The sequence below is a fragment of the Salvelinus namaycush genome, chromosome 12, assembly GCF_016432855.1.
Source record: "Salvelinus namaycush isolate Seneca chromosome 12, SaNama_1.0, whole genome shotgun sequence".
Lineage (NCBI taxonomy): Eukaryota > Metazoa > Chordata > Actinopteri > Salmoniformes > Salmonidae > Salvelinus > Salvelinus namaycush.
In genome coordinates, this window is record NC_052318.1 from 46,398,366 (window position 1) to 46,412,681 (window position 14,316).

Sequence of the window (14,316 nt, forward strand, 5' to 3'; positions counted from 1 at the left end):
GCAACACTCCATAGCCCCCAATACAATAATACACTGCAACTTTTTTTGTCAATATGTATCCATGTACAGTCTATTACAGTGTATTGCATTGGGAGCTATGGAGGGGGTGGATAATGAAGTGCTGCCGGATATGTACGACTGAGTAATTCCCATTCCCCTTTAGCTGAGACAGGTAGAAAAGTTCTCTCTTTACAAGCCAATATGTATCCATGTACAGTCTATTACAGTGCATTGCATTGGGGTATAGGGGAGGCGGAGTGAAAATCCAGCATGCGGCCGTGCAACATAGTCCTCCTCCAAAACTAACCATTTTTGGTTAGTAAAGACACTACTGAGTATTTCCCACTCCACTTTTAGCTGGGACAGGTAGAAAAGCAGGGGTGCAATTTTCATTGGTGACATGACCCCCCGCCACACATTCTGAAATTGCATTTTTGTCCCCCACCAGTTTTATAATTGCACTGTGATACACAACGTCTGTCCTCGGGTTGCAACACTCACTACCGAGTTCCAAACTGCCTCTGGAAGCAACGTCAACACAAGAGCTATTCGTCGGGAGCCTCATGAAATGGGTTTCCATGGCCGAGCAGCTGTACACAAGGCTAAGATCACCATGCGCAATGCGTCGGCTGGAGTGGTGTAAAACTTGCTGCCAATGGACTCTGGAGCAGTGGAAACGTGTTCTCTGGAGTGATGAATCACACTTCACCATCTGGCAGTTCGACGGACGAATCTGGGTGTGGCGGATGCTAGAAGAACGCTGCCTGCCCGAATGCATAGTGCCAACTGTAAAGTTTGGTGGAGGAGGAATAATGATCTGGGGCTGTTTTTCATTGTTAGTTCCAGTGAAGGGAAATCTTAACGCTACAGCATACATTCTAGACGATTCTGTGCTTCCAACTTTGTGGCTAAAGTTTTGGGAAGACCCTTTCCTGTTTCAGCATGACAATGCCCCCGTGCACAAAGCGAGGTTGATACAGAAATGGTTTGTCGAGATCGGTGTGAAAGAACTTGACTGGCCTGTACAGAGCCCTGACCTCAACCCCATTGAACACCTTTGGGATGAATTGGAACGCCCACTGCAAGCCAGGCCTAATCGCCCGACATCTGTACCCGACCTCACTATTGCTTTTGTGGCTGAATGGAAGTCCCTGCAGCAATGTTCCAACATCTAGTGGAAAGCCTTCCCAGAAGAGTGGAGACTGTTATAGCGGCAAAGGGGACCAACCCCATATTATGCCCCAGATTTTGGAATGAGATGTTCGATAAGCAGGTGTCCACATACCTTTGGTCAAGTAGTGTATGTTAGAATGCCTAGTCATGTTCATATAATCTCAGACGTAAATTACTGCAGTTTAAGACCATCACTGGAACATACTATATACCAGTTAAACTGAATATTCATGCACTCAGAATTGTAATTCCTCTGCTGAAGATGTAAAACACAAATGTTATGGTCTTGTGAACGCTGGCTGAATTCTGGCATAGAGTATGTCCTTTTATCTCAGCATGTCTACAGATTCTCCCTGTTTTTGTTTGCTTGGAAATGTTGATAATGGAGACAGAAGAAACTGTGTAATCTAGCATTTATAGTGGCTAAGAAATGCATTGCCATTAATTGGAATGTTGGTTATCCTCCCACAATGCCACAATGGATGGCAGAAATGTCAAGTTATGTATCACTAGATTTGATTTATTACAAGATTAAGGGTATACTGTGCAACTTTCTGGATTCCTTATATGGAATACTGTACGACAAAAGGAGTCTGTATTGAAAACATGTCCACATCAGGGGAGATACCTATTTAGGCAATCCCTAGCTGCTGGATTGCTCAGTCCTGGCCCCGGGGGTCTGACGTACTGTGGGTTGTCACTCTGGCCTTGGTGTAACACACCTGAAACCAATAATGAGGGTTTCACTAAGATTCTAAAGCTGAGTGGGGTGTGTTGGGTAGGGGAGCTGCACGGCCATGGACCGCTAGGGACAGGACGGGGTGACCCATCTATGTTGTGTGCAAGTAAGAAGAGCTCTACAGTACTATTAGGCTTATGATATGAATTATATGGAGGATATACTGTTTCTGTGTGTTAATGTGTAGGAGGTGTATGTGTGTTTTTACTCAACTTTGATTTCCAAACCTTTCCCTTGAAACATAAAAAAAAATAGATGAGAAGGAAGTTGTGTTGGGGTGAGAGTTGAGTCATTGACTAGACTGGTGGGGGTCGGGCGTGCAAGTGGCTCTGGCTGGCTGGGTGGTCTGGATGAAATTTGATATAGAGAATGTCTTAATAAAGACAATCAAAAGTTAAGTATTTTTACTTTATTTGTAAGAGTTGTTCATTTGTTAGGCTATTGGTTAAATGTGCAGCACAATATTGATTACTGAATTATCATTGATGTAGTTCAGTCTTATCAATCACTTAAAGATATTTAATAATGGTCTCTTACCTAGCTTGATGACAGTGGGCATTTTGGTGACTTTTTGTTGTAATAAATAGAAATGGCTAGAAGGGCTATGGGTCATATTAGATTGTGTAGACATTCAGGAAATTAGCTTTAGATGCCCCTAAAATGGGAGGACCCTCAGACTCCCCGCAAAGTTATGTCCCCCTCACTTCTAAAACCAAAGTTGCACCCCTGTAGACAGGTGTTCTCTTTACAGCCCAATGTTCTCAACATACTAGTGTCAAAATTGTATTTTTCCATTATTGGTAAAAAATAATAATAATTTTAAAACCATATTTTTACATTTGTTTTCAAAAAGTACTTATGGCTTTTTCTTTTTGTCACAATAAAATTGGCCATTGCTTAAATTACATTTTTCAATCCACATTGCAGTTTTGAAATTTCGGGGTTTTATTTTGAATGTTTCGTCATTACCATATGAACGTGACGTCATCATTTGTGCTTGTGCCAGAATACTAGACAGAAAAACCATTTCCAAAACGACCAACGGGCGTGGGGAGTCAACTGAGCATCCATCTGTCATCCATAAAAAAAAGCGAGAATTTGGAGGACTTTGACCAGAACATACGTAGCTACGCAAATCGAATTTATTACGTTTATTTTGGTTGTTTCGTTAGAAAGCATCACAAAAATGGCAGATCCGACGACACAGTCTGCCCAGATTTCGTCAGCTATGAACGCTTCATCGACCAAAGAATCCACATATTACGGTATGACATTATTTTTTAAAGCGTTTTTCTGTTGGAATGCAAACATTTTGACTTAGTTCGAGCTCAGTTCAACCACCCTTGTATACATCGATGCAAGTTCGAACAATTGACGTGAGGGAAGATTTACTCGTTTGAGCAACAGTGCGTCTGACAGCAAGCTGGCTGACCTAGCAGCTAACTAACGTTAGCAATTTCACAACAGGACACACATGTTGGCTAGCTAAGTAGAATAAAAGACCCCAATAACTAGCTAGCTATAGATAACGCCCTCTATATTTCGTTTAGCAGTGTTGCGAAATGCCCATACCATAAATAATTGGACCGTTTAAGAACAAAGGAAGGAAGGAAGCCTTTGTATATTCGAGTAGCTGACGTTAACTCACAATAGGTCGTTTGTTCACTCAGCTGATCTCTGACCAGTGTTATTAGCAATGTAAGGTAACTATTGTATTTCCAATGTGTTGCAAGCTAACTAATACACTACCTACTTACTGAGGCTAAAGCTGCAAGCTTATTCAAATAAAATATTACTAACATTAGCTGAAAGACTACTTACTGACTGTAACGTTATACTGCCACATTCATAAGTCAGACTCCTATGGATACGTGTGAGATGCCTAACTAGATTGGGAAGAGCACACGCCCCTATTCGAATGTTTCTAATAATCACCCTGCCTAAAATTGGTTGAGCAAAAGCATGGTTACCAGCCTTTTGCTTTAACAATAATCAAAACCAACCTTGTCAGGTCAGTGAAATATGTAATTGATGTAGCCTAGTCCTTTCTGAACTGGCATCATATTCACAGGTGAGGGGCCTTTTTAATTATTTTATTTATTTCACCTTTATTTAACCAGGTAGGCCAGTTGAACAAGTTCTCATTTAGAACTGCGACCTGGCCAAGATAAAGCAAAGCAGTGCGACAAAAACAACAACACAGAGTTACATGGGATAAACAAGCGTACAGTCAATAACACAATAGAAAAATATATGTACAGTGTGTGCAAATGTAGTAAGATTAGGGAGGTAAGGCAATAAATAGGCCATAGTGGTGGAATAATTACAATTTAGAATTAACACTGGAGTGTTAGATGTGCAGATGATGTGCAAGTAGAGATACTGGGGTGCAAGAGAGCAAAATAAATAACAATATGGGGATGCGGTAGTTTGTGGGCTATTAACAGATGAGCTGTGTACAGGTGCAGTGATCGGTAAGCTGCTCTGTCAGCTGATGCTTAAAGTTAGTGAGGGAGATATGTCTCCAGCTTCAGTGAATTTAATTTTTAATAAAAAAAAAAATGCAATTCGTTCCAGTTATTGGCAGCAGAGAACTGGAAAGAAAGGCGGCCAAAGGAGGAGTTGGCTTTGGGGATGACCAGTGAAATATACCTGCTGGAGCGCGTGCTACGGGTGGGTGCTGCTATGGTGACCAGTGAGCTGAGATAAGGCAGGGCCAAAGTCAAAGATTGGTAGGATAGTCAGTTTTACGAGGGTATGTTGGGCAGCATGAGTGAAGGATGCTTTGTTGCGAAATAGGAAGCCGATTCTAGATTTAATTTTGGATTGGACATGCTTAATGTGAGTCTGGAAGGAGATTTTAGTCTAACCAGACACCTAGGTATTTGTAGTTGTCCGCATATTCTAAGTCAGAACCATCCAGAGTAGTGATGCTGGATGGGCGGGCAGGTGTGGGCAGCGATCGGATGAAGAGCATGCATTTAGTTTTACTTGCATTTAAGAGCAGTTGAAGGCCACGGAAGGAGAGTTGTATGGAATTGAAGCTCATCTGGATGTTAGTTAACACAGTGTCCAAAGAAGGGCCAGAAATATACAGAATGGTGTCGTCTGTGTAGAGGTGGATCAAAGAATCACCAGCAGCAAGAGCGACATCATTGATGTATACAGAGAAGAGTCGGCCCGAGAATTGAACCCTGTGGCACCCCCATAGAGACTGCCAGAAGTCCGGACAACAGGCCCTCCGATTTGACACACTGAACTCTGTCTGATAAGTAGTTGGTGAACCAGGCGAGGCAGTCATTTGAGAAACCAAGGCTGTTGAGTCTGCCGGTGAGAATTTGGTGATTGACAGAGTCGAAAGCCTTGGCCAGGTCGTTGAATACAGCTGCACAGTATTGTCTCTTATCGATGGCAGTTATGATATCGTTTAGGACCTTGAGCGTGGCTGAGATGCACCCATGACCAGCTCTGAAACCAGATTGCATAGCGGAGAAGGTACGGTGGGATTCGAAATGGTCGGTGATCTGTTTGTTAACTTGGCTTTCGAAGATTTTAGAAAGGCAGGGTAGGATAGATATAGGTCTGTAACAGTTTAGGTCTAGAGTGTCTCCCCCTTTGAAGAGGGGGATGACCGCGACAGCTTTCCAATCTTTGGGGATCTCAGACGATACGAAAGAGGTTGAACAGGCTAGTAATAGGGGTTGCAACAATTTCGTCTGATAATTTTAGAGAGGGTCCAGATTGTCTATCCCAGCTGATTTGTAGGGGTCCAAATTTTGCAGCTCTTTCAGAACATCAGCTATCTGGATTTGGGTGAAGGAGAAATGGGGGAGGCTTGGGCAAGTTGCTGTGGGGGGTGCAGGGCTGTTGACCGGGGTAGGGGTAGCCAGGTGGAAAGCATGGCCAGCTGTAGAGAAATGCTTATTGAAATGATCAATTATCGTGGATTTATCACTGGTGACAGTGTTTCCTAGCCTCAGTGCAGTGGGCAGCTGGGAGGAGGTGCTCTTATTCTCCATGGGCTTTACAGTGTCCAAGAACTTTTTGGAGTTCGTGCCACAGGATGCACATTTCTGTTAGGAAAGCAAAGGCTAGCTTTTTCAAACTGCCTGTGTTTATTGGTTCCTAACTTCCCTGAAAAGTTGCATATCGCGGGGGCTATTCGATGCTAATGCAGTACGCCACAGGATGTTTTTGTGCTGGTCAAGGGCAGTCGGGTCTGAAGTGAACCAAGGGCTATATCTGTTCCTGGTTCTACATTTTTTGAATGGGGCATGCTTATTTAAGATGGTGAGGAAAGAACTTTTAAAGAATATCCAGGCATTAGAAAGGCCTGCTCGCTGAAGTGTTTTAGGGAGCGTTTGACAGTGATGAGTGGTGGTCGTTTGACCGCAGACCCATTCCGGACGCAGGCAATGAGGCAGTGATCGCTGAGATCCTGATTGAAGACAGCAGAGGTGTATTTAGAGGGCAGGTTGGTTCGGATGATATCTATGAGGGTGCCCGTGTTTACGGATTTGGTGTTGTACCTGGTAGGTTCATTGATCATTTGTGTGAGATTGATGGCATCAAGCTTAGATTGTAGGATGGCCGGGGTGTTAAGCATGTCCCAGTTTAGGTCACCTAACAGCACGAGCTCTGAAGATGGATAGGGGGCCATCAATTCACATATGGTGTCCAGGGCACAGCTGGGGGCAGAAGGTGGTCTATAGCAAGTGGCAATGGTTAGACTTGTTTCTGGAAAGGTGGATTTAGAAGTAGAAGCTCAAATTGTTTGGGCGCAGACCTGGATAGTATGACACAACTCTGCAGGCTCTCTGTAGTAGATTGCAACTCCGCCCCCTTTGGCAGTTTTGTCTTGTCGGAAAATGTAGTTAGGAGTGGAAATTTCAGGATTTTTGATGGAAGCCAGGATTCAGACACGGCTAGGACATCCGGGTTGGCAGTGTGCGCTAAAGCATTGAATAAAACAAACTTAGGGAGGAGGCTTCTATTGTTAACATGCATGAAACCAAGGCTTTTACGGTTACAGAAGTCGACAAATGAGAGCGCCTGGGGAATGGGAATGGAGCTAGGCACTGCAGGGCCTGGATTAACCTCTACGTCACCAGAGGAACAGAGGAGTGGGATAAGGGTACGGCTAAAGGCTATAAGAACTAGTCGTCTAGTACGTTCGGAACAGAGAGTAAAAGCAGCAGGTTTCTGGGCACGGTAGAATAGATTCAAACCATAATGTACAGACAAAGATATGGTAGGATGTGATACAGTGTAGGTAAACCTATGCATTAAGTGACGATGAGCGAGATATTGTCTCTAGAAACATAATTTTAATCAGGTGAGGTCATTGCATGTGTGGGAGGTGGAACTAAAGGAGGAGAGGAGGAGGAGGAGATGCACTGCAGTACTTAATGCAGCTGGTGGCCACACCAGATACTGACTGTTACTTTTGATTTTGACCCCTCTTTTGTTCAGGGGCACAGTATTCCATTTCTGTTAGTCACATGTCTGTGGAACTTGTTCAGTTTGTCTCAGTTGTTATGTTCATACAAATATTTACACATGTAAAGTTTGCTGAAAATAAACACAGTTGACAGTGAGAGGACGTTTCTTTTTTGCTGAGTTTTTATATATATATATATATATATATAACTCTTTTCTTTTAATTTGACATGCTCCTATGAACTTCACATGTTGGTGCTCAGGGTCGTTTTTAATGGAAATGCCCATTTTATAAATGAGATCTGTGATCGTCCAAACGTTAGGTTTTGCTTGATAAATAATCCTGCTCCCTCCTGTTTGTCCCTCGTCCTTCCTCAAGTGTTGGAGCTGGTGTACTGGCGGGACCCAAAGAAGTCTGCGGTGGCCTTTGGCATGTCCCTGCTGGTCCTTCTGTCCCTGGCTACCTTCAGCGTCATCAGTGTGGTCTCCTACCTGCTGCTGGCACTGCTCTGTGTCACAATCACCTTCCGCGTCTACAAGTCTGTCATTCAGGCAGTGCAGAAGTCTGAAGAGGGCCACCCCTTCAAGTACGACAGCTCAGTTTGGGATATGATGGGAGAACAAGGATATATTCTTAGTAATACACAAGGCACATTGAACTTTACCCCTTGGAGTCATTGTCTGATTTGAGTTGTTGTAGTTGAAGCTTAATTTAGTTTGTTTGGTGATGATGGTAAATCTTTGTCTCCCTCAGGGCTCTGATGGAGAAGGACCTGACCGTTCAGCCTGAGATTTTCTGTAAATATGTGGATGTGTGTCTGACCTATGTGAATCGTGCCATCAAACAGGCCAGGCACCTGCTGCTGGTGGAGGACCTGGTGGACTCACTTAAGGTACTCACTTAAGAACTCACTCTTGAAAAACGATCTGGCCTTAAGAGTCTTGGTCCATATATACTGTGGTCACCTTCTGTGCTGTTGGCGATATGTTTTCACAACACTGAAGTCCACCCTATTGTGCATTGAAACGGCTGGCTAAGAAAGCCTGAAAAGCCGTCATGTGATGAGGACTGGCAGAGAGAGGAATACCTGGCTGATGCTCAAATTAGGGATTAAGAGTTTATCAGATGAAGAAAGGAGTGGATTACACAGCTGAAGGCAGCCAGTGTGTGGTATCCTAACAAGTTTTTATAAAGGCTACATATTATGGGATGCTCATTATATTTTCCTTTTTTTCAAATAGATAAAAAACATGAGCTGGCGCACACCCAGAATAATAGTTTGTGTGGAGGTGTTGGCTAACGGCGAATAAACTAAGTCGCACACTCCATGTATAAACTCCCAGCAATTTAATGGGTATTTACCAACGTTTCGGCATGACTGTTTATACGTGGAGTGTGCGACTTTCTTTATTTTGATAGTTGAACCTTTTTTTCAAACACACAATGTTAGAATTTCGACGATAATTACATTGATCTATAGAGAGGCCAAGGAAAATGCAGCCCTTATGCTTGTCATGGTATTTAGCGATATAGTGTGGTGGTGGTCTGAAATGTGCTGGTCCCTCTCTGTTGCAGCTGGCCGGTTTCATGTGGCTGCTGACTTACGTGGGCGCCGTCTTCAATGGCATCACTATCCTGATACTGAGTAAGACACTCCCGTCTTTGATTTATGTCTGTCACAAAACAGTGTGGTGCACCCAGTCACTTAGACACTTTATGTTCATGATAGTCTGTTTTTAGTACTCTCTAGGAACCTAGATTTATCATGGTGTTTCATTCAACTATTGGTGTTGCGTTGTTTTTACGTATCTGCAGTCCTGCCTAAAATGTTGTCCCTTATGGGATAAAGTATTTTGAATTGAAACAGTCAGACCTGTGTTTACACTAAAGAGTGGTGGAGGGGGGTGGTCTGAATGGTGTATAGTAGACATGGTTTAAGTTGCCTCGTGAGATCCTGTGCAGTACTGCTGTAATAAATGTATCTTTTAAACGGTTTGTAAGTATTCAATGAATAGCTTTGTGTTAAAATATCATGTTAGAGGTGTGTCCAACGCTACACTACATGGCCAAAAGTATGTGGAATTGTGGATACCATTTTCAAATGAGTGGATTTGGCTATTTCAGCCATACCCGTTGCTGACAAGTGTATAAAATCGAGCATACAGCCATGCAATCTCCATAAATAAACATTGGCAGTAGAATGGCCTGTTCTGATGAGCTCAGTGACTTTCAATGTGGCACCGTCATCGGATGCCACCTTTCCATCAAGTCAGATCCTCAAATTTCTGCCCTGATAGAGCTGCCCCGGTCAACTGTAAGTGCTGTTGTTGTGAAATGGAATCGTCTAGCAGCAGCAACAACGACTCAGCCGCGAAATGTTAGGCCACACAAGCTGTACAGTCGTGGCCAAAAGTTGAGAGTGACACAAATATACATTTTCACAAAGTCTGCTGCCTCAGTTTGTATGATGGCAATTTGCATATACTCCAGATTGTTATGAAGAGTGATCAGATTAATTGCAATGTCCCTCTTTGCCATGCAAATGAATTAAATCCCCCAAAAACATTTCCACTGCATTTCAGCCCTGCCACAAAAGGACCAGCTGACATGTCAGTGATTCTCTCGTTAACACAGGTGTGAGTGTTGACGAGGACAGGGCTGGAGATCACTCTGTCATGCTGATCGAGTTCGAATAACAGACTGGAAGCTTCAAAAGGAGGGTGGTGCAAAAGGAGGGTGGTGCTTGGAATCATTGTTCTTCCTCTGTCAAACATGGTTACCTGTAAGGAAAGATGTGCTGTCATCATTGCTTTGCACAAAGAGGGCTTCACAGGCAAGGATATTGCTGCCAGTAAGATTGCACCTAAATCAACCATTTATCGGAGCATCAAGGACTTCAAGGAGAGGGGTTCAATTGCTGTGAAGAAGGCTTCAGGGCGCCCAAGAAAGTCCAGCAAGCGCCAGGACCGTGTCCTAAAGTTGATTCAGCTGCGGGATCGGGGCACCACCAGTACAGAAGCTTGCTCAGGAATGGCAGGTGTGAGTGCATCTGCACGCACAGTGAGGCGAAGACTTTTGGAGGATGGCCTGGCCTGCAAAAGGTACAGAAATTGGACTGCTGAGGACTGGGGTAAAGTCATTTTCTGATGAATCCCCTTTCCGATTGTTTCGGGCAAAAAAGCTTGCCCGGAGAAGACAAGGTGAGCGATACCATCAGTCCTGTGTCATGCCAACAGTAAAGCATCCTGAAACCATTCATGTGTGGGGTTGCTACTCAGCCAAGGGAGTGGGTTCGATCACAATTTTGCCTAAGAACACAGCCATGACTGAAGAATGGTACGAACACATCCTCAGAGAGCAACTTCTCCCAACCATCCAGGAACAGTTTGGTGACGAACAATGCCCTTTCCAGCATGATGGAGCACCTTGCCATAAGGAAAAAGTGATAACTCACACGGAACCCAAACCGGCTGCGCGCGTGTGCCATCGTGATAAATATATTTTGTCCCCCTACACCAAACGCATTCACAACACGCAGGTTAAAATATCAAAACAAACTCTGAACCAATGACATTAATTTGGGGACGGGTCGAAAAGCATTACACATTTATGGCAATTTAGCTAGTTAGCTTGCACTTGCTAGCTAATTTGTCCTATTTAGCTAGCTTGCTGTTACAAGCAAGTTTGTCCTGGGATATAAACATTAGGTTGTTATTTTACCTGAAATGCACAAGGTCCTCTACTCCGACAATTAATCCACACATAAAAACGGTCAACCGAATCGTTTCTAGTTATCTCTCCTCCTCCCAGGCTTTTTCATCGTTTAAATTATATGGTGATTGGCATCTAAACTTTCATTGTGTTACCACGACAACCGGCAACAGTTCGTCTTTCAATCACCCACGTGGGTATAACCAATGAGAAGTTGGCACGTGGGTACCTGCTTCTATAAACCAATGAGGAGATGGGAGAGGCAGGACTTGCAGCGCGATCTGCGTCAGAAATAGCAATGACTTCTATTTTAGCTCTTGGCAACGCATACGCTCGCGAGCAGTGTGGGGGCATAGATTCCTTTTAAAAAATGTGCGACGCGAGCGGTGTAGTCAGGGTATAAGTGGCTCGGGGAACAAAACATCGATATTTTGGGTCCATGGCCAGGAAACTCCCCAGACCTTAATCCCATTGAGAACTTGTCAATCCTCAAGAGGAGGGTGGACAAACAAAAACCCACAAATTCTGACCAACTCCAAGCATTGATTATGTAAGAATGGGCTGCCATCAGTCAGGATGTGGCCCAGAAGTTAATTGACAGCATGCCAGGGTGGATTGCAGAGGTCTTGAAAAAGAAGGGTCAACACTGCAAATATGACTCTTTGCATCAACTTCATGTAATTGTCTTTAAAAGCCTTTGACACTTATGAAATGCTTGTAATTATACTTCAGAAATTCCATAGTAACATCTGACACAAATATCTAAAGACACTGAAGCAGCAAACTTTGGAAATTAATATTTGTGTCATTCTCAAAACAGGCCACGACTGTAGACGATTCTGTGCTTCCAACTGTGGCAATAGTTCGGGGAACACCCTTTCCTGTTTCAGTATGACAATGCCTCCGTGCACAAAGCGAGGCCCATACAGAAATGGTTTGTCGAGATAGGTGTGGAAGACCTTGACTGGCCTGTACAGAGCCCTGAACTCAACCCCATCGAACACCTTTGGGATGAGTTGGAACGCCAACTGCGAGCCAGGCCTAATCGCCCAACATCAGTTCCCGACCTCACTAATGCTCTTGTGGCTGAATGGCAGCAAGTCCCTGCCGCAATGTTCCAATATATAGTGGAAAGCGTTCCCAGAAGAGTGGAGGCTGTAATGGCAGCAAAGGGGGGAACAACTCCATATTTAATGCTCATGATTTTGGAATGAGGTGTTTGACGAGCAGGTGTCCACATACTTTTGGCCATGTAGTGTATCTGGAAACCTTAGAAATGACATACTTGACCGGCGTCCGCTCTCTCATTGACAGCTGATATCATCTTCTTCAGCACGCCTCTGGTTTATGAGAGAAATAAAGTGAGTGTGAATGGAAGCAGTTTTTATTTGGCATACAATTACTAATGTTATCAACCTGTGTGCTTGTTGGTTAACAATTGTTCTTTTTTCAGACTCAGATCGATAAATACATTGAACTGATTCGCACCAGAGTTGAAGTCACACTTGCGAAGTAAGGGCATTCTTTTTCTAATCATCATCGACGTGTAGATGAGGTGAAATCACAGAACACACACTTTTCAGTTTTTCGGCAGTATAAGTGGACATTTTACCTTTGGAGTCATGGCATGAAGGAACACAGCATCAGTACCTTCATGATCAACTGTCTTGGTGGGACCATTAAAAAGATTTGTCTTTGTCCAGATACAATATGACATCTAATGTATCAGTGTATATAAAGGTGAAAGGCCAGCCTTGTTCTAGTACAGTATTATTATTTTTTTTCCTTTTCAGGCTTCAAGATAAACTCCCTGGGGCAGTAAAGCGCACCAAAGCAGAGTGATGGTTCATGAACCCTATTCAACAACTAATCTCTATCACTTCTACTGCGACTCCAGTCCTACACAGCGTCAAACTAGTGGCAAAGTCATCGCTCAATATTCAATGTACCGTAACTAACTTGCATAGGGTGCAATGCTTGTATTTTGTTGTTGGAGCCATCCACATTCTGTACATTGTCTCTTGATCTTCAAAGACCATGTACTCCTTAACATATGATTCCTGTTTGAACCGGGGGGGTTTAAGTCAGGGGAATCAGTGATTCACTTTTTAATTATTTCAAGGATACAGAATGGTGTGTAGCATCTCTAAAAAGCAAATGTTTGTACTCTAATCTGTTTTGAGAAGAAAATTCTTTGTAGTTTTGTACATTATCACAAAATAAATCATTTTTAATTTATGAAAGAACATAACTTAAGCTCTTGGTGTGCGTTTCTGAATTGTTTAAGTTTCTGGGGCACTCAACCTTTTCAGCATCATCTCAGTTCATCCTAAAGACACTTGGTATCTGCACTGCACTGAGTATTTTGTAAGTAATTCATCAAACTTGAAATAAAAATGAAGGAAACTCTAAAAAAAGCTCTCATGAGTCATGATTGATCCAGTTTTGTGTGTATGAGCTGGGGAAACAGAGTTAGAGTATCAAAGCAAAGGCATACACAGATGTTCCAAACTTCAATATGGCTGCATTAGCATTTGCCCAATTTATTTGCAAAAGAGCAGCCTAAGAGGGTTAGACAAGCAAACATTGATTGCGTAAGTAGGCTACATATGCCAAAATCCCCCCCAAAATGTTTTCACTGGCACCTTAACCGGAAGACTGGTTTAAGAAGTACAGTATGGTGATGGCACCACATAACCCTCCACTCAGTAGGCTATAGCGGAGGATATAGTGCCATCTGGCTTACACCTACTCAAGATCTTTCAGTTGAGTACACATGGAAGTAGTAGGAGCTAGTATGGAATGTACCAGACTTTTGGGAACATGACCACCTAATGCCACGTTAACGTAATGTCAATGTTTGTGTCACAATGAACGTGTGGCTCATCTAGTTTGTGCCACATATTAAGATGAGAATGAAGAAACCCGCATAGTGCTCTGGCTAGTATCACTGCCCTGGCTTGTGTCACTGCTCTTTAATAAGCTTTACATATCGGCCTTAAGGCCTTTGTCATAAGCCATCTGCTGGGACTGTATTGTTGACAAATATGAAAGGTTTGCGTGATGTAGGTAGGCTACAGTTCTTTATTATGAGCAGTAGATGGCGGCAATGATGTGAAATAAGCAACAATTTGGTTTAAACATTGAGTGAATGACTGAAATTCCTCGAGCTCGAGCAAGAATCACATCAGATGTGGTTGGTACTTCAAATGTAGAAGTCATCCCATAAGAGTTATTAGTTTGATGGTGGTGG

At 43.2% G+C, this 14,316-nt stretch overlaps 1 protein-coding gene across 1 annotated transcript; it reads left to right on the forward strand.

Moving 5' to 3' along the window:
• Positions 1-2,918: 2,918 nt before the first annotated feature.
• Positions 2,919-13,480, forward strand: LOC120057339 (reticulon-3-like). Its single transcript, XM_039005920.1, has 7 exons — positions 2,919-3,177; positions 7,731-7,938; positions 8,106-8,244; positions 8,928-8,997; positions 12,378-12,424; positions 12,517-12,575; positions 12,857-13,480. Exons 1-7 carry the CDS (start codon positions 3,099-3,101, stop codon positions 12,903-12,905), a joined length of 651 nt encoding a protein of 216 aa, XP_038861848.1. The 5' UTR covers positions 2,919-3,098; the 3' UTR covers positions 12,906-13,480.
• The last annotated feature ends 836 nt before the right edge of the window (positions 13,481-14,316 follow it).

What these genes read in the sequence shown, in the direction of transcription:
- LOC120057339 (XM_039005920.1), top strand. Translation starts at nt 3,099, where the DNA reads ATGGCAGATCCGACGACACAGTCTGCCCAGATTTCGTCAGCTATGAAC. An exon ending in CAAAGAATCCACATATTACG is followed by an intron (nt 3,178 to 7,730) that starts GTATGACATTAT and finishes TCCTTCCTCAAG; the next exon opens with TGTTGGAGCTGGTGTACTGG. An exon ending in TGGTTTATGAGAGAAATAAA is followed by an intron (nt 12,425 to 12,516) that starts GTGAGTGTGAAT and finishes TTCTTTTTTCAG; the next exon opens with ACTCAGATCGATAAATACAT.